The sequence below is a fragment of the Cupressus sempervirens genome, chromosome 6, assembly GCF_028749045.1.
Source record: "Cupressus sempervirens isolate cs-2001-9-10 chromosome 6, ASM2874904v1, whole genome shotgun sequence".
In the NCBI taxonomy this organism is placed as follows: domain Eukaryota; kingdom Viridiplantae; phylum Streptophyta; class Pinopsida; order Cupressales; family Cupressaceae; genus Cupressus; species Cupressus sempervirens.
Window position 1 is genome coordinate 115,982,364 of NC_143123.1, and position 24,525 is coordinate 116,006,888.

Sequence of the window (24,525 nt, forward strand, 5' to 3'; positions counted from 1 at the left end):
TTCATCACTAAGAAAAGTCTATATCTAATAAATAAGTAGATATATAACATTAATTAAATTAAAAATAAAAACTCACAATTTTGAGAATGGAGCGCTGATGACTTTTTATTATCCCAAAAAAACAAGCCTAAATGTTTCCTTCAATTACCCATATCAACTAGGCCAACAAATATGTCAATCACACCATATCCTTAATACCTAGACGAGGTCCTCATGCAACAAATTACAGCCTAGAAAGTTTTGTTCAATTATGCATATGAGTTAGGCCAACTAAATGTCATCACACCACAACCTTTGTACCTTCAATTATAGGGAAGTTACTCCTGCTAGAGTTAAAAAATAAATCCGTTGATTACATCGACACAATGAAGAGACATATTACAAAACAAGTCAACGTTGAGCAAAACTATACTGATTCGGTCACCTGCTCCTTTTATAACAAAGAAATGCCACATTTAAAGAACTTTCACTGAAGAGAAATTACCATAAGATTTGACAAATTGGATCTGTCACGTACTTTTGCAAATTTGAACCTGTATTAGAAAACCAACCAGCAAGTTTGACAAATGATAGCGGTTTACATGCTTTGGTTTTATCACTAGTTTTGCAGTATGAATTTCTCAGCCACACCGACAGACTCGTTATAATCTCTTTATTTCTACGAATTCAATTACAACAGTGGAAGTTTGTTCCAGCTGGAATTTGTGTTGAGTTCTTTATTGAATCTACATTCCAATTGGACAAACAGTACCATTCTCCGGTTGGTAAGAGTAATTTATTTTATTTATTTCCTTGTGTTGTTTAGAGTTTGATTTTTGTTCAGAGAACACAAGGTGCGGGGTTTTTTGATTACTGTTATTATAGGCAATCCTTGATGTGGGTATTGATTTTGTTTTGTAAACACGCGGTTTAGATATATGCAGAATATAATACGAACGAAATGGGCAAGCGAATTCTGATGCCAGCTCAGGAGATTAACCTTGATAATGTGCAATATGTTCAGGAACGTATTGAGGGTAAGCATTGTTTTATTACTTTTGTCAGCAACATCAATAAGCCCATTAAGCATTTGTTAGAGACTTCAGCAACATGGTAGGCCTATGTTGTTAATATTTCTATGCTTTGGTTCTCTGTACCTTGGTAGCGTCTATCACTTTTGGCAATGGGATATGTGCATTGCCCGCAAACTGGAGATTACAGTCAAAATAATCTAACAATTTTTGGTTGGAAGATGCAAACTCCGTTTGGTGGAAACACGGATAGGTAAAAAACTATTAGTTGAAAAATTCAATAGCAACAAAGATAGGTAAAAAACAGCTAATTGAAACAAGAATAGGTACTACAGATTTTGCATCTCTCTTACTGTGAGCTGGTAATGTTTAGGGCCCAAATGCGAACCCATTCTCATAAGGAAATCATAAGATTGGAAATAAGAGCTTTGGTAGGAAGTTATGGTTTAAATAGTCTGTCCTGGAGCGGACAATAGTTGGTGGAAAACATAAGGTGAGGGGGTAAATTGGTGTAATGAAGGACAGGGAAACAGATAACAAGTGACGTGCTGTTTATATATTGTCATATGTCTGAAAGATACTTGTTAGACTGTCTAATGCTTATGTAGCCTTGCAGGTTCATTGTCAGGATTATTAAGGCAAGAATGCCTTGGAGGAAAATTGTATTGGCCAACATTTTCCATTTAGCTAGTTTTTGAAAATTTCAGTTGATAATTAATAAATTCAAAAAATAGTACCACTGGCAAACTTTGCAAATTGAAGTCATTTGAGCTTAAGTTTAAGGAGAGAAAATTTAAAGAGGAGTGGTGAACATTCTCATATTTATAATGGAACAATTTGATGGAATAATATTAAGGTTCGCTGCAATTATAGAAGTCGAAAGTTGTGTCATAGACATTATTGACAAATATTTGACCGACAACTTATAGCAACAGGAACTATTGCATTGTTCACAAACCTGTCAGCTCTGTCCATGTTATGTTGTTTTAAACTGACCATTGATCCTTAATTCTATTAGTGATTGGAAGTGATAATAGTTCTGGCTGAACAAAGTCTCAATCATATAGGGAGCTCATTTTGTCATGGTTCTGTGATTTATAGTTTCAGAAGACAAAGACAAATGCTTAATTCTTAATAGGCGGAGACGAATTTAGAATAAGCAGTGCTAAAATATGTAACATGTAATCATAGAGCCGCAACAACTACTGACCATGTTTACCTGCACAGCTCCACATCTTACAGGATTTCTTCTAAAGCTTTTCGTCTGGCTTGTGGAATCTCGATTATTTGGCCATGCAATTCTCTCAGTTTTAAAGCGCAAAAATAAAATGACACAGGTTACATGTCAACCTTATCACTGATTTGTTATTTAAAGTTTTTAATCTTTGGGAATAACATCCTGAGGTGTGGTTTATAAGGGCCTTTACAAGTTAATTTGTGAAATATCTGAATTAGAATAGTGCCAGAAGCTGTGAAATATTTAACTTTGTACCATTGGTAAGCTCTTAAAAGGAATCTGTTCTAGAATTTCAAATAATCAAACCATGTAATAGATAGTTGAGTTTCATCAACATATGCATTCTCATTGACGAGTAAAGGTCAGGATTTAATTTTATTCTTATATTCTTGTTTTTTCGTAGATTTTACGACATACAGTTATTCCGGAGGAACCCATGTTTTTTCCAGAGTTTCCACCACAAGGTATTGTTTGAAATTAAAATTCTTTTGCATGTGAGCATGGTGGGTTAAATAAACCCAAACACAATGATACACTCAATTACATACTCACTGTCTACTAATAAAGTTCTAATACTATTTTAAATTGCAAGTCAAAACTTTTGTTTTTACCCTGATTCTTCATAGTATGTGTATGGTATGCTTGGACGGACAGGATTTTAAGGGTATAGTTTTCTTGTCATGTTGTTTTGGGTATTTAATAGAGCCAGAGACTGCAGTGGACTTTGTGGATGAAGATACTCTGCCCGCCTTACGTGTGGATCATGCATTGAAATGCTTGCCTTCCTATGATACATCCAAGGCCTCACGTGTAGCACGCAGCAATTCGTTTTTATACTGGACAATTCGTGACTATGCTAATGCATATCGATCTGGTCAGACCACACCATCTGATGTAAGCTAATACACATATTTTCTGGGATGTAAGCTAATACACATATTTTCTGGGTTAATGTAGAGCAAGCAATTGAAGAATATATTAAGAATCTTAAATTTGATTAGGTGGCAGAATGTATCATCTCAGCTGTGGAAGAATCACTCAATAGAAATCCTCCGTTGATTTTTTTCATTTCTTTCAATGCCAATGAACTTAGAAAGCAAGCTGCTGCTTCTACAAGGCGCTTTGAAGAAGGTATAGATAGGTTATTATATTACAGTTGATGTTCATGAGTTGATTGATCCAATATCTATTGACAAGTCTGGTAACATTCACTTTTCTAGGATCACCCCTGTCTATTTTGGATGGCATTTTTATAGCAATTAAGGATGACATAGATTGCTATCCCTACCCTTCTAAAGGTACAATTTCTATCATCATTGTATTGTAGTTGAAGAGCATGTTGGGTTGTATGCATTGACATAAAAGATGTTTCCATGGATATTTCTGATTTTAGGTGGCACAGTCTGGATTCACAAGGTAAGAGAGGTCAAGCAAGATGCAGTTTGTGTGTCAAGATTACGCAGTTGTGGGGCAATATTAGCTGGGAAGGCAAATATGCATGAACTTGGAATGGGAGTTACTGGGAATAATCCACATTATGGGTAATGCTATATGATGAAATTTGACTATTTGTACTCTTAAAAGTTTCTTAGAATTCTTTAATCTAAGTATCTTATCTACGTTATATTCATGGCAGTTACAACAAAGGGATAAAATTCAATGAAATTCCACAGATGTGATAAGCTAATATTGTTGGATTCCTTCCTTAACCAACCTTTATTGTCCATTTTGTGGAATTTCTATGTGATGCATCTGTATCACATTTTACAATCAATCCTGGGCTCATTGCTCAAATGTCATATATTATTCCCAGGAAGTAAGACTCATTTACAGAAAAAGGACAAGATAAAGGATTAGTACCCTGGTATCCAACATGCCCATTGACAATATAAATCCGAGTAAATTCACTTCTAATTTCTAAGCATACACTGGTAATCGTGTATGAAAACTCAAGTACAACCAGCTGTCTAATGCACTATTGCTGTTGAGAATACATGATGTAGTAATCATTTTTGGTCTTGTAAGTGTTTCTGTTCACTACTGATGTTCTCTATCTTCTGACAATATCTCTGGAATCCTTCGCCCACTCCAAGCTTCTCAAAATTATCTGTTGCTCCTTTCCTAGTTATTTTCTGCATTATACTTCCTCAGAATTTGTGTGTATCCATATTCTCTATGATGAATCAACTCATATTTCAATCCTATCTCCCGAACAAACCTCTTTCTTCTTTTTCTCCCTTTCCTAGCTTTGCATTCTACCATCCATTCGACCTCAGTGCATTCTACCTTCCATTCTAAATCTTTTTTAAACCTAGCAGCCTTGTGTTTTCTTGTGTTGCAAACTGTCATCTAATGGTATCAATGGTTATTGACAGGAATAGGGATGTAAATTGATTTTTTCTCATCTCTCACTTTTACTGCTATTGAATTTATATTGTCTTAAATATTACATGCATTAGAGCAGACACCTAAAAATCTTCGCAATGCAAATGAAAATAAATTAAGAACTAATAAGAAAATTTTCCAACCAAGCTTTCCTCTTGATTCTGTTAAATTTCCATGTGTCAACAAAGGCCCGAGCCTAGGACCTCTATGTTATCACTGGTTATCAGACTTCTGTGCGATTCCTTCTAGCAGCCCCCATCCCCTCAAGTCACATTTGTATGCTTGAGGTTCCTAGTCTTGCTTTGATAACATATTATTAGACTTGCAGTCATGCATGAAACTCATGGTTATCTACAATACATCAGAAATTATAATCTGTTAACTACTCTAGATGCCAAACACTTCATACCATGGACCTGAGATTCTCGATAGACAATATTTTATACAACTCTATATTTACAAGAGAATATAAAACATATTAGTTATAGATTTCCACTCATCTCATAGATATAATAGTTATTTAAATTTTAAACACCTATTAAGTTATTAACACACCTGTTCTACAATACATATAATTGCTAATCTCATAATTATTACTAATTCATAAAGATCATAAAAAATTCTCATATCTATCGATTAATTGATACTTTTGGTCCTAAAACCTGATTGTCTCTTACATCCATGTCTATCTAATCAACTCCCACATAAGCAAAGCTTTCAGGAAACATTTGTCTCCTTCATATGAATTGCTTTTAAGTTAGCTGCACATATACTTGCAAAATTATACATCCTCAGATTTCTATTAACCATGTTCTCTATGGTGAATCAACTCACAGTTCAACCCTATCTTCCCAGCACTCCTCTTTCATCTTCTTCCTTGCTAGCTTTGTATTCTACCATCTATTGGGCCTCACTTTCAACCCTAGAAGCTTTGTGTTTTCTTGTGGTGCAAACTGCCATCTAATGGCATCAATGTTTATTGCATAGTTACACCACCTTGGGGGATAGGGGGACGATGGAATGGGAGAACAAGTTTCTGGGACGAGGGGATAGAGGTGCCTTAATTTGGGGACAGTGGGGGGATGGTGGCAGGGGATAGGAGGGGGTGTGTATATATATACATATGGTACATTAAATTGCTAGTTATCAAAAGATGTATTGCAATATAAGATGTAAAGATGTAAAAGAGTAAATACTTGAACATTGAATGGAATTGGTACATTGAACATTGAACATAAATAGTCAAATCAACAAATAGTCAACATTGGGACGTTCCTCATCCTCGGTGGAGGTGGCGAAATCTGGTGGCACCGCTGGGGACGGGGGGACGGAGTCCCCAAGTCCCCAGTGCGTCCAAGTCTCCGGGACATGGAGCAAAAAGTGGGGGGACGCATCTCCGTGTTACTATGGTTTATTGACAGGATTAAGGATGTAAATTGAATTTCTCTCATCTCCAACTATTTCTGCTATTGAATTTATATTTTCTTAAAGATTACATGCTTGAGAATAAACAACTAAAAATCTTCATGATGCAAGTTAAAAGAACTAAAGAATTGCTAAGAAATTTTTCCAATGAAGCTTTATTTTAAAATTTCCATATGTCAAGAGAGGCCTAAGCGTAGGACCCCTTGTAGGTTAAAGGGCTGCATTACCACTGGTTATCAGGCCTATATTATTAGAATATTATTATATTACTTTAATGGTCATCTTTTGTATATTATGTAAATTAGGTAGAGAAGATCGTTTCTACAATCTTCTTTAGTTTCTTATTAGAAATTTTTTTTAATACCTAAATTCTTTATAATGATCTTGAGATCATTTGTTAATACAACAAATAACTTACCAATTACTTGCATAATATGGTATTAGAGCAAGTTCTTTTTTCATAAAAATTATAATTTCTTAAATGAATTTTTTTGTCTAAAATTTTTCAAAGATTTTTTATGTGATTTGTTTGGCAGAAAATCTTTGGCTCTTTCCTTTGCAATTTGCGAGCAATCTCTACTAGTTTTTTGGCTGATCATTGTTTTTCTGCTGGGCATCAGCGTTGTTTCTTTGCATTGTTTTTTGCAGTCTGGGCGTTGTGGCTTTTGACGCTGACATTTTGCAGCATTTTCTAAACTCATTTTTGTGGATGTTTTGGTCTGAAAACTCTTTCTGCAACCTGCACGTGTCATTTCTTCAGCAACTCGTGCATTATTCTGCAAACAAAGGCTAAAAATGACTCTGCACTGCAGTTATCTGATAAAAATGACTCCTTCTGTAGTCATTTTGTGTTTCCATGAAGGCTCTCCGCCACTGCAATTTTTGAAGTCTTTTTTTCAGCCAGCTAGGGTTTCATTCAAAATTCTCTTTTTCTGTGCTGGATTAAAAATCTAAATGATAATTCTTGGTGGGTTTTCAAGATGTCAACTGGGTTGTCAGAATTTTACGGGTGCCTCAAATTTTGTACCAGCCAAAATTTTATTTTGATTTTAGATTCCTTGTAATGTTCCACATGCAACTATATGAAAATTGGATAGAAATAACACCCACAGTCAGCAACGAACGCAATCCGTACATGAGAGCAAGCTGGCCGTATGGTCTAAGAAAGAGGGAGGCAGTGTGGGTGTATGGTGTGGACTAGTCCTACAGTGGGAATGATGATTTGGCCATATGGGACAAATTGAATCTTGTATGGTGTGGAAGGGGCGTGTTGTGACATTCTGCCACACACCACCCATTCTGCATGGGACCCCTGTTCTCCAACCTAGCCCTTGCTATTTTGTCTTGGTGGCTCATGTTAACTCTCTCCTTAGTTCCTTTCATTCATATAGTGGGAGGTGTGAATGTATCTGGTATTTCACAGGCCAAATGTCACTCACATAAAGAAGAGTAAAACTATTCATGAATCTTGTGAGTGCATGATGGCTAAGAAAATAAGAAGGATTCTTGGTTGGCAGCCTCAAATGAATACCTATCCAATACGAGCCATGAAGTGGCTCATGATAACTCTCTCCTTGGTTCCTTTCATTCCTATAGTGGGAGTTGTGAATGTATCTAGTATTTCAGAGATTGAATGCCACTCACACAAAGAAGATTAAAACTATTCATGGATCTTGTGAGTGCATGATGGCTAAGAAAATAAGGATTCCTGGTTGGCAGCCTCAAACGGATACCGATCTAATACGAGCCATGAAACAACAGACAAGCAGGATTTATTATGAGTGGTGGGAATCATTCACGATGAAAAGATACTCAATTGCCTCACATTTGTAGCCAATACAAAGTTTGAGCCTCCAAAACTACTGATGCATGATACTTCTTGTAAGTGCAGGTAGTCCACTTCAACAAAACAAAACAAAATTTCACAAGATGATTTAATACTGAAAAAATGCAGATTTCTATAGGCACACCTCGCCTAAACGATTTGGATTCAAGAAGTATACACTAAGCATGTGAGATTTTCAATGTGAAGCATTCTTAAGTGTGACGGATCCAAATCCCCACTCTTAGACATATATAGAAGAGATGAACTAGACAATGGAAATGGGCTCCACATTGGAAGATCCCTTTGGCAAGATTGAGCATTTTGATGTTGGTGGATGTTGAAGCAGAAATCATAAAGTCAGATGTGATTTGGAGCCATGTGTGGCGTGGATTTTGGAGTGTAGTAGAGTAGGAGACTTTGCACGGTGGAATCCCATGAAACCAGGGCGCAAGTCAATGATGATGGAGGAGGGTCAAACCTCTCCAAATCCACGATGTTCTTGAAACTGCACTCTCCTCACTTTGTGGAGTGCACTTCCACCTTCCTCAAGGATTTTGTCCAAAGGAGCAGAATTTGTCACTGCCTTCAAAATGTGCTCACCAGATTTTGTGGAGTGCACTTTTTCCCTCATGGATTTGTCTAGCGGGATGGAATCTTTGATGACTACAAAACTCTGCCCTCGTAAAACATTAGAGCGCAAGTCAAGAAAGTGAGAGAATGGTCAAACAAAGAGAATCCATGGCCCTTTCTAAAATGCACTCTCCCACACCCTTGGTGTGGATTTTTTACCATGCTGTGGATAGTCTATCGTGGATGAAAATCACATTTTCATGTCTAGTTAGGGAAAGTATCATGTGGAAGAATAATCCATGACAATGAGAAAATTCCACTTTCTATTATCCATAGGATGCACTTTTGTGTGTGTGATGGATTTCCTCCCCTATGGATTAAATCCATCACAACCTTAAAATTCCCACCTCTTCCAAATTGTTGGGCACTGAAGGAGGAGATTTTAGAAAAATCCAAACATCTAAAAAAAAGTTAAAATCATTCAAGTAAAAATTGAAAACTTGGAAAATTCAGGACAAAATGGAAAATTTTGAAATTTGACAAATCTTGAACAGTGCGGTAACTTGAACACCCAAAACATTGTGAAAATCCGAAAGTGTGAAAATCTTGAAATCCAAATGGAAAAAATTGGAAAGTTGGAAGATTTAAGAAAAATTTAAAAAAGGTTGAAAATCTTGGAATTTTGGAAAAATCCATGGCAATGTAAAAAAATTGAAAATCCAAAGTTGTGCAAATATTCCAAAAATTATGAAATTGCCATATCCAAGTCGTGAAAAGTTGGAAAAAATTCCAAATTTGAAAAATTTAGAAAAATAAAATCTTGTGGAAAATAAAGTCCGAAGATTGTGGGAAATAGGCGAAAATTGAAAAGCAAAAGTTAAGAAAATTCTTACTTTTCAAAAAAATAATATTAATTTTATTAATAATTATTTAATTTTTTTTGAAAAATAATTCAAAAAAGGGAAAAAATGGGAAGAAATTGAAAGAAAAACAAATGTTTGCATTAAATGAAGAAAATTGACTAAATATTGATTTTTGTTAATAACTTTTATTTATTGTGATGTGAATATCAGGATTTAACTGTGTGATTTTTGAGTCAAACTCGATGACCCATGTTTCATGAGTAGTGATTCAACATGAATCCATCTCTCATGAGAATGAATGGAACACTTAGCACTCATTGGATCTAGGTGATGCTCACAGGGGTGAAGCACCGGGACTTTTATTTAATTCAATTCCCAAAAAAGATCAAGATTGGATGAATTAGGACTTAGCTTCAACATGAAGCTAAAAGCATCAAATTGGAAACTTTTTGGAAAACTGGAGAAAAACAGTGGCAAGTGGCACAAAATGGGAATCTTGGTGACTAAGTAAAGTAGCTGTATAAGTTAGCCTAGAATGTTAATGGCAACTTTTTCAAAAGGGTGGCTAATATAAGCAAACCATCTCATTCGTTCTCTTACACACAAAAGTTTGGAAAGCACATTGGGAGAGCAAGAGTAGAATTCAGAGGGCTTGTGAGCAAAAGCTTGAAATAATTTCCCTAAGAAAGCGTGAAGGTATTCAAAATCCTTGAGGAGGGAGAGAAGAAATTTTCTTGCAAATTGTGAAAGGAGGATCCCAAACTTCATTAGAAAGGAACTTTTTCAATGAGTTGGAGAAATTTGCAAGTTTCTTCAGAAAATCATGAAAAGTGAATTCTAACTAGAAGAATCTGGAAGTCTTGAAAATTCCAAAATCTTCGTTGTTTTGAATTATGTCATCTCTTTTATGATTCTTATATATGAACATTTTCTATTTTGTACGAAGAATGGTAGAACCTTGAGGAACAAGAGAAACACGAGGATAGTTAATAAAGAATGAAAGGAGAGGATTCTTTGCCGAATCTAAAATCATGTCGAAGTGGGCAGCAATTGGAAATACAAGCTTGGGTGGCCTCAATTTGAAAGAATTCAATCAGAGACTGTTTGGATACAAGAACAATCATCCTACGCACCTAGCTACCAGAATCATAGAAGTGGAATTGTTGCTGCAATTGGTTTCCGTCCCACCTTTCAACATCTAGAGTTGATCGTGGAATGTGCCGAGCATTACAGTCCCAGGGATAGAACAATCAAGGATTCAAACAAAAATATTTTCGTAGATTTTTATTCGGTATCCATACTTGAAGAATTTGGGATTCCTTCAAAACCAAGAATGGTGACGAAAACACAAGCAAACACTCAAAATCTACACTACTAGAATTCAATTTTGTGAAGAAATAATCAACAAGAGATGGTTGAAAAAGAATAGATTGCATCATTCCAAGATTCCTAAGGAACTAGTATGGCTTGACTTGCAACGGGAGTATAGCAACATGATCATGATGCTTAGTCACATTTTTTGGCGTACCTCATTCCTATAAATTTGAATCTTGGTTGTGGTACTTCATTGAGCATGTGGTAGAAGGTGATAGGATAGATTGGGCTAGACTCGTTAGTGACAACCTGAATGAGTAATTGATGAATCTAGAGTACAAAAGAAAGTTTTACATGAGCTCTTACATCATCTATATGCTAGCACAAAGGATGAATTATGATGGAATGAGAAGCAAAGGACCGATTGGGAGTGGAATGCACCACTTGAAAGTTCATGAATGCTACCTGCAATTGCATTTATATTCCAGGGATGATTATGTAAGGGTTGATGCCTTTGCCATGCCCATAGTGAGGACCTTACAAAAGAGGTTGCATAATGAGACTATCAATTGGCGCAATGAAGTTGGTGGACAATGGCGCTTGGTTCATCCAATTTCCCACCTTTTCATATATCTGAGTTTAGGGATTTTCCATGGAACCATACAAACTTCCGAGGTACCCAATAGATAAGGTGGTCTTGTTGGGACTCACTCGACAACTTATAGTCTATGACAAGATTCAAAAAGGGAAGAGGACGTTGGGATTCTAGTTCTCAATTTCTATTGGAGAAGGAAAAAATGTGACATGCCCATGACTGCAGGCAGCTGAGAGATCATTGGATGAACTCCACTTCTTTTATCTTCCCCTTGTTCTGAAAAGGTTTGATCCCTTCAACAAGATCACATCAGTAGCAAGATCAAAGTAACAACATAAAGTTACTTTGAGGATTTTTGGGCAAATGTTGTGGATGAGAACAAGATTAGAAAGAGGATGCATTCGAGATTGCCATTGAGCATTTTCAGAGCATGCAACATATTCTAGGTTCCTGATTAGATGGAGGAGGATCCAAATGTGATGCAAGAAGGATTCAATCTAGAAACGACAGTTCAACCATATGATTGGAAAAATAAAGAGGTCACAGATCTGGACACTCTTTCAAGGCTAGTCTTAGATTTTACAAAGTGGTGGATTGAGCATAAACTCACTAAACTAGTTGTGCCAACAAATGGATTTACATATAGATTAATTGGTCACCGACCACTCAGGGATGAAAGACCAAGGCAAATATCCGAAGGGACTATTGAAGAAAGAGGAACTCCATCAGAAGGTGTAGGAACCAAGAAAGAGAAAGAGATAACTTGAGAAAAGCATCTTAGGAGTGAGACAAATGTCCAAGATCTTCAACAAAAGAAGCATACATCTGGAAATGTTCCATCTTCTCTGAGTCACACTCCCAGTGTTTAGGAGATAGAAATATTTGAGAGGCAAGTAGGGAGAAGCATAAGGAGATTTGAGCAAGAAGAAAATCTGGCGAGGCCAATACATGATATACTAAGTATAAATGCCTATGAAAAATCCATGCAAGAGAGAGAAAGAGATTAAGATAAAGCTTGGAAGGAAAGTCTTGCTACAATCTTAGAGTGAGAAATGATGGAGACTGAGGTTGGTACAGAAGAGGAAGAAGCTCCTACAATAGCAATACAGATTCCAACTGTTGAAGTTGCAATTCTTGAAGTGACAGTAGATAGTCTAGGAGGTGAAGAGGAGATCAACATTCAAGTAGTCCAAATGAAAGAACATTTGGCGATCCCAGGAGACCACAGTATACCCATTCTAGAATGGTCAAAACAACAAATTCAAAAGATTCAACAAAATGAGGTTGATCTAGTAGTTGAATTGCAAGAAATTTTGGACTAAGCCAACTAATTTGAAGAACAAGGGAAAGCAAAAATATTCACTAAGGTTGTCAGAGGAGAATCAGGGTCTAGGATTTTGTAGATTGAACTCCTATAGTTGACAAGGGTAATGATCAATCACCCTAGATGAGTACCATGTCATGAAAATCAATCTTGGTCATGCCTCTCATAAACAAATCATAGAAGGATTTGATGACTCTACTTAGGCTTTGAAAGATAGATTGAAGAAGCTAGATAAGATAAGATAAGATAAGATAGTGATATTAATGTCCGACAAAAGACCACCAAAAGGTCTATGGGATTGGAGGGTTACAACAATGAGGCTGGCAATAGTAGGAGCACCCAAAGGTGTCTGAAAACAAAAGCAAACAATAAAACAAGAAGAATAAAAGAAATAGAGAGAGGCTAGGACAAAAGACTAGGAGTCCTTTCTAGGCAGAAAGAAGAGGATACTTGGAACAAAAAAGAGAAACCAAAGCCTTGTATCAGTTGATCAACAACTTGCCTCTTCTAGTAAGAGAGGAAGGTTAGGTGTTTCAGCTGAAGTAGTAGAGGATATTGACAGGATCAAGTAGATTGCTCAAGGTGTGAAGGTTTGGGTTGAAAGAATTCAGGAAGAAGCCTTCAAGCATGTAGAAGAACTGGTGCAAGTGCATACTAGGGCATTAGCTATTCTCTCCAGGATCTAGTGCATGGAGGAATCATGGAAAGATGAGCATATTTACCAAGATGAAATGATTTCTGATATTTAGAATCTAATGGAGACCCCAAAACAAGCACTAATCGATGGTAGTGTTATTGGTGAAGGGGATGTCTATGATTTCCTTCAGTGGTACAATGTAGTGATCACAACTAAGGAAATGTTTGAGAGCTTCACCAAGGAATCCGCTCAATGGAAAAAGGTGGTTGACAAAATCAGGCAGGGGGTGTCCAACAAAGTTGTATCCTTGTTATCACAAAGATTGGTAGAGGATGAAATGAAAATGGACAATTTGAAAGTGAAGTTGCAGGAGTTCTTTTAGTTGAATGTTTTTGAAAGAAATGATTTTGAGAACTTTTCCATCTTCTCAAATACCATGGACACCTCTCAGGACTTGCTACCAAATTGGGAAGAAAGTTTAGGAAAGGCAGAAAGAGCAGTTGTAGTTTTGGAATTTGACGCCAGCCATTAGCAAAGAAGAGATGGAGATGACGTTGGATCGATTCCGTGCCTTCAAGTGAAGGAATCAAGGATAGATGCATTTAATTCATATTGGGTGTTCTTAGTGGTCATTTATTGTACCACACTCCCTGAATGAGCATGCATGGTGGGCATTGAGTACCCACTATAGTAGTGGATTCCTTATTGCATTAATGTAGATTCCTTTTCTTTGCCCTAAACCTAACTAGGGCTGATGTGGTATGATCTGGATTTGGGCCATCGGTTATTGTGATCATCCAAGCCATCTGTTGTGATCAAGGACCTATATAAAGGCCTCATTTCTCATTTGTAAGAGAAGGATTTTTTGAGATTGTTGCCATGAGCTACTAAGATAAGAGTTTTCATTGAAGCTTGGTGAATACTTAATGTGTCTTGGTGCTTGCTTTTTCTCTTAAATTCCCTCACTTAGATTAAGATTAGTTTAGTTAAAGTGTTGTGATTGCAATAGAGAATGTGATGGTGTATTGATGAATTCCTTTGGTTCATACTTTTGACATTTTAGTGATTCTAAATCGTTGTGCAAAGTTAGTTTGAACCCCTTTCATGCATATGTTTAACTTCTATCATTCATATACATTGTTCTTTATGATGGTATGAAAATCTTTGGCATAACCGTTAAAGATTGCACTAGTTCGCATGTAGTTGTAGTACAACTTGGTGAAGTAGAGCTTGGTAAATTAAGGAATTTGTCCATTGGAGTACCATCTATTGTCATCTCTTCTCTTAGGAGTAGAATAGAACCTCTAGACCCTATCCTATTTCATTCTTGCATATTTCATGAAAATCCAAAAAAGTACTTTACCGCAAAACCTTGAACAGATCCCACATCCATTATGGCTTGAAATGAATTTGAGTAAACATATGTAAGGCCCCTTGTGATCATCAGTAAATCACATCAACCACCGAGCTTATGCACAGTCAAGACTTGATGTTGAAGGAGCCTTGAAGTCATTGTATGGATTATTAGGAACAGATAAATGTGACATCTCAATAACCATTAGTTATGTAAAGACCCTATCTCATCTTTGACTGTAATGCTGATGGAAAATAAATAATGTTTTTGTATTTTGGTGTTTTTCTAATATTTTTGTGATTTTGAATTATATGCTTCTTTTGTTTTTTAAAATAATGGAACTGCTTCAAAAAAATAATAGAAGTTAACTACTGCTTTACACCAATTGAAATTAAATGCCAAACTGATCTTATTAATTGATTGCATAAGATAATAACAAATCAATAAGCTTGGAACCTAATTTGCAATGGTAGAGTAATCTTGACTCCAATAGCAATTTGTTAATGTTTACAAGCCTTGTGATTGAACAAATCCACAAATTAACTAACTGCAGGCCTGAAGAATGACTTAATATCCTCCTTGCTCCAATGTTGGTCCCCTGGTATGCAACGACAACCCTCGGAAATCAGATCTCAGGCTTGAGGAATGAAATGTTGGTCTTCAAATAGGAATTGCAAGCCAAGACAATAAATTGCAGGTCCAAGAACTTCAACGTAGGCCTTGCAATCGTACCTGTGCCCAATATTCTGATCTTAATGCTCTAAAATTCAAATCACAGGTTCAAGAGGAAATGCCACCCAACCTCCAAAGAAATGCAATGGCTTATGAATCGCCAATTGTGCATGAAATAACAAAAACGCTGCCTTCCAAATGATAATCGACAACAAACAATCCCCAAATTGTTACCTTCAAATGTGGTAGCAGGTTGGAAATAATTCCTCAATAAATTCTCTTTACAAATACTCACAATCACCTCCAGCAAGACCGATCTCCTTGGATACAAAAAAATACAGTAGGAGATTTGCAAATTGTATATCTCAGCACAATTTGCAAATGCAATTTCCTATAGAAATCTCCTAATCAAGGTTGCTTTTCTCAAAATGAGAGCCATATTTATAATCCTTGTGTGCAACCTATTTTCTTCATTACACCTTTCACTTGAAAAATTGTTTTTTATTATAAAGTGCAATTACTTTATATTATAATACACATCCATAGTTATAATGTAAAGTTTCTGCAATATTATGTTTCTAATCAGACTTTTGATGTATCCTTGAATGCTTAAATCGAACTTCTCAAATTCTGAATTTGTTGTCAATCTTCAAACTGATCTGAAAGTATTTTATTTTTGCAATGAATTGACTGGATAATATTACTTGAAGAAGCAGACTTGAGAGTATTTTTGTGTTCTTCAAACTGCAATACTATCCCTCTAAATATCTTGACTAAAAGATGCAACCCTCAAAGGGCATTTCTCTTTCCTAAGTCGGCTTATATGACTTCTCATAAATCAGCAATTTGCAAGTTCATTTAACATTAATTAATAATTAATACAATGTGTTAGATTTGTCTTTAATATCAAATGACCTTATAGAAAGTTGCTGCCTCAGTGTAGGAATATAGGAGTATATATAATGCCATACGTAGATATTTAGAATGAGAAGATCAAGTGTGTTCTGCACTTTCAGACCTGGAGATTATCAGGTTATATACACTTAACACTCCCTCTTAACTTGATAATCACATAGAGAGATATCATATCTAGCAACATCAATACAGATGAATAAGCAATAATTAATACTCTGTATATCTCTGAATCTTCTTAGTATGTGGTATCATAGAACACATGATACAGTGTCATATTACTAAATCTGTGATATGACAAATCACTACTACTAGTGATAAGATACAAGATAAATCTAAAAAGTAATTTAATTTCTTCATTTATCCAAGTTGTGACTCATAGAAACTGGTATTTCTATATCACAACATGATCCTGAGTTTTAAGACCTACAAGAATACAGGATAAACCCAGAGAATACTAAAATTCTTCCTTTATCCAAATTGTGACTCATAGACATGGCAATGTCTATATCACAATATGATCTTAAATTCATCTAGATCATATAGTAGAACTCTACTGTTTAGCACATTATCTAAGAGATTTTCACCTCTTATAATGTCTTTTATACAAGTGTTCATTATCTCAGAGATCGTCACCTCTTAAATAATGAATACAAATGGTGGAGCCCATAACAATCATTAGCCTGACAAAATAAATTATTTTATTAAAAATTTAAAGAGTACAAATGGATTACAACTCAACTATACCAAGTCTCCTATTGAAGTGTTATATATTCACTCTAAATAGAGGTTTGGTGAGTATGTTTGTTGTCTGATCTGTAGTGCAAATGTATTCCGATTTTACATAATTCCTGTCTACCATATCTCTTACATAATGGTAAGGAATTTCAATATGTTTGGATCTTTCATGAAAATTTGGATTCACTGAAAGCTTGATGGAACTCTGATTATCACAATGAATAATTGTAGGATTCAAGGCTTGCCCAAATAATCCCACAAGTAACTTCCTTAGCCAGATTGCTTCTTGAGAGACCATCACTGCTGCAATGTATTTGGCTTTTGTGGAGCTTTGAGCCACTGAAGACTGCTTTCTGCATATCCAAGATTTTATCACTGATCCTAAACTGAAACAACATCTTGAGGTACTTATCTGTCTTTAACACTTCCACCCCAATTTGAATCAGTGAATCCATGTAAGCCTAAGCCAACCTTCTCATATTTGAGTCCAAAATTAGGCGTGCCTTGTAAGTATCTCATAATATGTTTAACTGCAACTAGGTGAATCTCCTTTGGTTCACACATAAACTAACTTAAGGCATTAACAACATAGCAAATATCTAGTCTTGTATTTACTAAGTACATAAGGGAGCCAATCATTTGTTTGTAGAGAGTAGAACCTATGGAAGGTGATTCTGCCGCTGCTTCCTTAAGTTTATGTAGGTTAGTCTCCATTGGAGAAGACATAGGCTTACAATTCCACATTCCAAATTTCTTCAAAATATCTGATGTATACTTCCCTTGATTAAGTATGATATTGTCAGAATTTTGCTGTACTTTCAGTCCTAGGAAGTAATGAAGGATCCCAAATCTTTCATCTCGAATTCTCTAGTTAAATCTTTCTTACACTAATCTATGAGATGATCATCACTTGTTATTAGTAAATCATCAACATATAGTATCAGAATTACCATATCATCTTTATCTTTTTTATAATATAAATTTGGATCGACTTCATTCTTGGAGAATCCTAAGCTAGTGAGATACTTATCAATTCTTTCATACTAGGCCCTGGGAGCCTGTTTAAGCCCATAGAGAGCTTTCTTGAGCTTGCAAACAAAAGTGTTAGGATCATGAGTTTCAAATCCTTCAGGTTGCTCCAAATATACTTCTTCTGTAATCTTTCCATTTAGGAATGTTGTTTTTGCATCCATTTGATGTACTTTCCATCCCTTTGATGTTGCAATTGGTAAGACTGCTCTTACAGAGGTATATCTCGCAATAGGAGCCAAGGTTTCTTCATAATCAATCCCTTCCTTCTAAGAAAATCCTCTGGCTACAAATCTAGCTTTATATTTTTCAATGCTACCATCAACAACATGCTTTATTTTAAATATCCACTTGGAAGAAACAACAAATTTACCTTTAGGTCTTGGAACAATTTCCCAAACATCATTTTTCATAAAAGATTGGTACTGTTCTGTCATAGCTTCTTTTCAAGCTATATGTTTAATAGCAATAGAAGGATTGGTTGGTTCTGTTTTGGATAAATCACTCATGTTTGCTATATAACTATAGAACCTTTTAGGTCTTTTGCTTTCTCAAGATTGTTTTGGAAGGTGCAGCAAAGTCTTGAGCTGCCTCGATTGTTTTAATGGCCCAAAGTGGTTTTTTCTTTGAATTTTGAGTTTCTTCAAGATTCAGATTTTGAATTTCATCTTCAATTTCTTCTAAGTTCTCTTTCTGGGACCCAGATTTACTATTTCTTTCAGAACTAGATAAATGAGAAGGTTCTTCAGAACTTAGGGCTCTTGAATGGAAGATCTTCTTCAAAAATCACATCCCTACTAAGTTCAATACTTTTTAGTCCAGGTATGAAAATCCTACATGCCTTAGATGTTTCGCTATACCCTACAAAGATACCTTTCTTCCCTGATGGTTCTAACTTGGTTCTCTTGTCTTTTGAAACATGGATATATACAGGGCACCCAAAAATCCTAAGATGACTTATATTGGGTTTAACTTTAGTAAATACTTCTTTAGGAGTTTTATCTCTAAGGTAGGAGTGAGGGCTTCTATTTTGAATATAGATAGTAGTACAAGAGGCTTCTGCCCAAAGATAATATTCTAGATTTTGATCAAAAATCATAGCTCTAGCAACTTCTATAATTGTTCTATTCTTTCTTTCTACTACCCCATTTTGTTCTAGATTATAAGGAACAACGTACTCCCTCTTAATCCCTAATTCTTTACAAAACCTTTTAAACAAGTCTGAGGTATATTCTCCTCTGTTATCAGTTCTAAGGGTTTTAATTTATGCCCTGAAAGGTTTTCAATTAATGTTTTAAATTCTTTAAGTCTTTTTAGGATTTCTTCTGATTCTTTGCATTTAAAGAAGTAAATCCATGTTTTCTTAGAGAAGCCATCTATGAACAAAATATAATACCAAAATCCTCTAAGAGAAGGAATAGACATAGGCCCACATAAATCTGAATGAATTAATTCCAAAACATTATTTGTTTTCCTAGTGCTATCATAAAATGGACTTCTGGTGTTCTTACCCAGAGCGCACCCTTTGCATATGCTTGAGTGGTCTTTATTTAGTTTAGGTAATCCAGTAACCATCTTCTCCATAGTTGATAAGGTTTTGAAATTTAGATGCCCTAATCTTTTGTGCCATATTTCATTTATGTCTACAGCTTCATGAACTAAGGCTTGAATAGGTCGACTAGATTTTGTATTCAGTTCATACAAATATCCTTTTCTTTGACAAATCAACTTCACTTTCTTGATTGAAGAGTTCTTTGCCCAAATTAATACTTTGCCATCCACGAATGCAACATTATGCCCATCATCTTCAAGCATTATAATTGAGATTAGATTTCTTTTAATTCTTGGAACGTAGAGTACAACTTTGAAAATAAGAGTTTCAAGGTGCAATTTCCAATTCCTTCAACAAAATGTGCTGAATTATTGCCAATGGTAACTTCACCATTAACCTTTTCTGATAGGGAATCTAGTGTTTCTTTGTATCCCGTTATGTGTCTAGAAGATCCAGTATCAATTACCCATGCTTTACTTGAAATTTCATTTGATAGTGATGAGTACAATACATGATTCTTAGGATCATAGGTGTCTTTTTCTCTAGTAACATTTGTACAGTAGCTTGTTGTTTAGAATTCTCAGGACAATTAGATTTGTAGCATCCAAATTTTTGACATTTGAAACACTTTGTTTTGGATAAATCGTCCTTGGGTTTTCCATTCTTTTGATTTCCATTTTTCTTCTTGAAATGCTTCTTCTTTCCCTTATAGAAGTTTGTATTAAGAACATGAAGTTCTTCGTCTTCTATTTTCAGTTTCCCTCCTTTCTTTAGTTTTTTGGATTCTTCTTGAAGACAATCATTCTTAAGTCTGTTGAATTCCAGATGATTATCTCTGGCATTTATTCCTTGTGCAAATGTCTCCCATGAATCTGGTAATCCATCTGTAGCCATTCGTGTTAATTCTGTGTCACTAATAATGGTTCCTATACTTGACAGTTCATCTCTAATGCCGGCAACCCTTAGGAAGTAAGAATTCATTGATTCTCCTTTCTTTATTTGAATGTGATTTAGTTGCCTTTTTAGTGCTAGAACCCTAGTTGCATTGTTGACCTCAAATGCATTTCATAATGCATTCATCTTATCAAATGCAATTTGATGTTTTGTAAGCATGGGTACGATATCATTTTCTACTCCATCTAATATGATTTGAATTGCTTTCCTATTTCCTTTGCTCCAGATGGATTTATGAGGTTCAATTGGCGATTGTTTGGATGCTTTATCAACGAGTTGTCTTACATCATTCTCTTCAAGAATCATCATGATTCTGAATTTCCAAGCTTCATAGTGTTCTTTCCCATCAAACCTGTCCTCAGGTTTGATTGTGTATGCCATTGAAGATAGGAGATAGTTGTTAGATATATATGAGTCTGATAACTGAATTTTGTAGAGCCTAGGTTCGACTACCGGAGCTCTGATACCATGTAAAGTTTCTACAATATTATGTTTCTAATCAGACTTTTGATGTATTCTTGAATGCTTAAATCGAACTTTTCAAATTCTGAATTTGTTGTCAATCTTCAAACTGATCTGAAAGTATTTTATTTCTGCAATGAATTGATTGGATAATATTACTTGAAGAAGCAAACTTGAGAGTATTTTTGTGTTCTTCAAACTGCAATACTATCCCTCTAAATATCTTGACTAAAAGATATGACCCTCAAAGGGCATGTCTCTTTCCTATGTCAGCTTATATGACTTCTCATAAATCGGCGATTTGCAAGTTCATTTAACCTTAATTAATAACTAACACAATGTGTTAGATTTGTGTTTAATATCAAATAACCTTACAGAAAGTCACCACCTCAGCAAAGGAATATAGGAGTCTATATAATGCCATACATAGATATTTAGAATGAGAAGATCAAGTGTGGTCTGCACTTTCAGACTTGGAGATTATCAGGTTATATACACTTAACATATAATTGTATTTTATAATAATAAAGTCTCATTATAAATAAATATGACTCTCCTATAAGTAATCTCATCCCTAGCTTAGACTGCAAATTGACAATCATTACTGCCAACATTGTCCTGCCAAAATCAGCAATTGGCCAAGAGAAGACTTACTAAAATAGTAAGTCTAGACTTACTAAAAATAGAGAACCCGCAACAGAGACCCCAAAAATCAAAAGTCAACTCTCGAGGGTCGCAATAATGAGTTGACAAACTGCGGCTCTAGGAACTTGCTAAATATGGGACATTATAGTCCTCCCTCCCTGAGATTGCTTGTTCCCAAGCAATCACAATCTTGGGTACTGAAGGATGCCCTCACGTTCCCAAGTAGCATCCTCATCTAGTAGGTCCTGCCACTTGACAAACTCTTTGATAGTACTCCTCTGCAACTGTTTCTCCCTAGTGTCAAGAATCGCCTTCAGAATCAACTTGAGTCTTCCCTCATCATCTAAGGGAGGCAACATAAGAGATGAGACCACATGTCTGCCCAAAGCCTTCTTGAGGTGCGAAACATAAAATACATTATGGACCTTGCTATCCTTAGGTAATCTAACTCATAAGATGCCTCATCAACACGTCTTACCACATGGAAGGGCCCATAATAATGGGGCTTGAATTTCTCTACTCCACTTTTCTTAATAAAAGACTGTCGATACGACTGTAAGATCAAATAAACCATATCGCCCACCTGTAAGGAGTAGTCTGTCCTCTGATCAACATGCTGCTTTTGCTATTTTTGTACTCTTTGTATGTTATCCCTTAGGGATCTCACATTGTCCTCACTATCCTGTAACATATCACTTGCACTCGACACTCTGCAATCATTGAACAACAAATCCATAAAACTAGGAGAATCATATCCATATAAAGCTCTGAAGGGAGACATCTGAATGATCATATGGTGAGTGGAGTTATAACAATTCTCACAAATAGATCCACTTCACCTAGGCCCTCTGCTGAGAAGAAACATAGTTCTGCAGATAACCCTTAACCCATTTATTCACAATCTCGGTTTGGCTATCCGTCTGCGGGTGATAACTGGTGCTAGGAGTCAACTTTGTCCCACATAGCCAAAAAATCTCCTACTAGAAATGACTCATAAATCTACTATCACAATCACTCACTCTGGTCTGGGGCAAACCATGCAACCTGAATACTTCTCGAAAGAACATCCCAGCTAGTTGCACAACTAAATAGGTAGTGGTAATGGGGAAGAAATGAGCATACTTCGTGAGCCTGTTCACTACCATATAAATGCAATCCCTACCTTGGGCTTTAGGTAAGCCCACAATAAACTCCATGGATATACTCTCCCACTTCCTCTTAGGGATAAAAAGTGGCTGCAACAATTCTGCGGGGTAGGTTTGCTCTTGTTTGTTCTGTTGACAAATAGAACACTCTCGCATATAGCGCTGAATATATGTCTTCAAACCTTTCCAAGTGCACCTCTCTCACACTTGTCTATATGTCTTGAAGAACCCTGGATGACTGGCTAAAGGAGAGTCATGAAATGCTCAAAGGAATCTCACAAACACCTAACGCCGATATCAAATATATCCTTCCGTTGTAGATGATCAACTCATTTGCAAGAGTATAACTACTATCCTGAATACTCCTATCAACAATGCTTGAAGCCCAATGATCCTAACATACTCAACAATAATCAAATGCCTCCAATCAACAACAATCTTCGTAACTAAAAATAAGTAGGGCCTCTTAGAAAGCATGTCTACAACAACATTCGGCGTTCCCTTAATATACAACATGTCAAAATCATATGACTGTAGCTTACTAATCCACTTTTGTTGCCTCTTGTTTAGGTCTCTCTATCTAAGAAAATGTCCCAAGTTATTATGATTAGTCATAATGCAAAATTTACTACCCACTAAATACTGCTTGAATTTGGCCAAAGCATGCATTATGGCCAACATCTCCTTATCACAGATATTGAACAATCTCTCTAGTCCATGTAGCTTCTTGCTATCAAAAGCTATGGGATGTCGATCTTCGGATGAAACTGCACCAATGCCCTCCCTAGAAGCATCACAATGCAAACCAAAAGGCCTCGAAAAATTCGGCAAGGCTAACACGGGGCACAAAGTCATGATAGTCTTGAACTTATCAAAACATTCTTGTGCTTGAGTAGTCCATTGAAAAGTACCCGTACGAGTCAAATCCATAAGTGGAGATGCATGTCTAGAGAAACTCACCACAAATATGTAGTAGAAAGCACAAAAACCAATAAAAGCCTCTCAATTGTGTCAGGTTCTCTGGTGTAGGCCACTCCACAATGGCATGGATCTTAACAGGATCCATGCGAGCACTCTTAGCACCGATGATATGTCCCAAGTAAAGTACTCTATCATGCCAAGAGCATGCTTGGACTCCTTGACATACAAGGAAGTGCTATCCAATATATCCAAAACAGTATCCAGATGAGTAACATGGTCATCCCAAGTCTTGCTATAAATTAGGATGTCGTAAAAGAACACCAACACAAATCTCCGGAGCTGACTGTGAAACACCATGTTCATAGTGGGCTGAAAAGTAGTAGGAGCGTTCGTCAAGCCAAAAGGCATGACTAGAAACTCAAAAGTTCCATATGTAGTCTTCTCTATATCTTGCCCTCTAAGTGGAATTTGGTGATATCACGATCTTAGATCAATCTTAGAGAAGTACTTTGCCCCATGCAATTCATCAATTTGTGGAATCAAGTATTGGCTCTTAATAGTCTTTTTATTAAGCATTCGGTAGTCTATACACATCCTCAAGGTACCATCCTTCTTCACTAATACAATTGAAGAAGCAAAGGGGGGCTTACTAGGCCCAATGTGCACCATGTCAAGTAGCTCTTGTATGGTCTTCTCGATCTCATCCTTAAATCACTTTGGGTGCTGATAGGGTGTGATCATGATGGGCTTAGTGCCCTCCTCTAGCTCTATGATATGCTCGATCCTTTTGACTGGTGGTCTACCAGGAGGTAAATCACTAAACACTTCAGAGTGTTTAGTTCTCGATTGCTGAATATCTGGATGATATGCTGGCTCATCGGGTCTCTCTAAGTTAGGCATCACCCTACACTCAACTTCCCAATTAATAACATCCTCATGGTTTACCAAATGCTGCA

General features: G+C 36.1%; 1 protein-coding gene across 4 annotated transcripts in view; it reads left to right on the forward strand.

Moving 5' to 3' along the window:
• The first annotated feature begins 408 nt into the window (after positions 1–408).
• Positions 409–24,525, forward strand: part of FAAH (fatty acid amide hydrolase) — a 239,329-nt gene continuing 215,212 nt past the window's right edge. The window contains exons 1-8 of one of the 4 annotated variants that reach the window (XM_089786972.1): positions 409–764; positions 914–1,016; positions 2,238–2,347; positions 2,651–2,711; positions 2,951–3,141; positions 3,249–3,378; positions 3,468–3,545; positions 3,641–3,788. In XM_089786972.1, coding sequence (XP_089643098.1) covers positions 941–1,016; positions 2,238–2,347; positions 2,651–2,711; positions 2,951–3,141; positions 3,249–3,378; positions 3,468–3,545; positions 3,641–3,788 — 794 coding nt within the window. In that variant the 5' untranslated portion in view covers positions 409–764; positions 914–940. The remainder of the gene's footprint in view (positions 765–913; positions 1,017–2,237; positions 2,348–2,650; positions 2,712–2,950; positions 3,142–3,248; positions 3,379–3,467; positions 3,546–3,640; positions 3,789–24,525) is intronic. The other 3 variants (XM_089786973.1, XM_089786974.1, XM_089786975.1) reach the window with 3 other exon arrangements.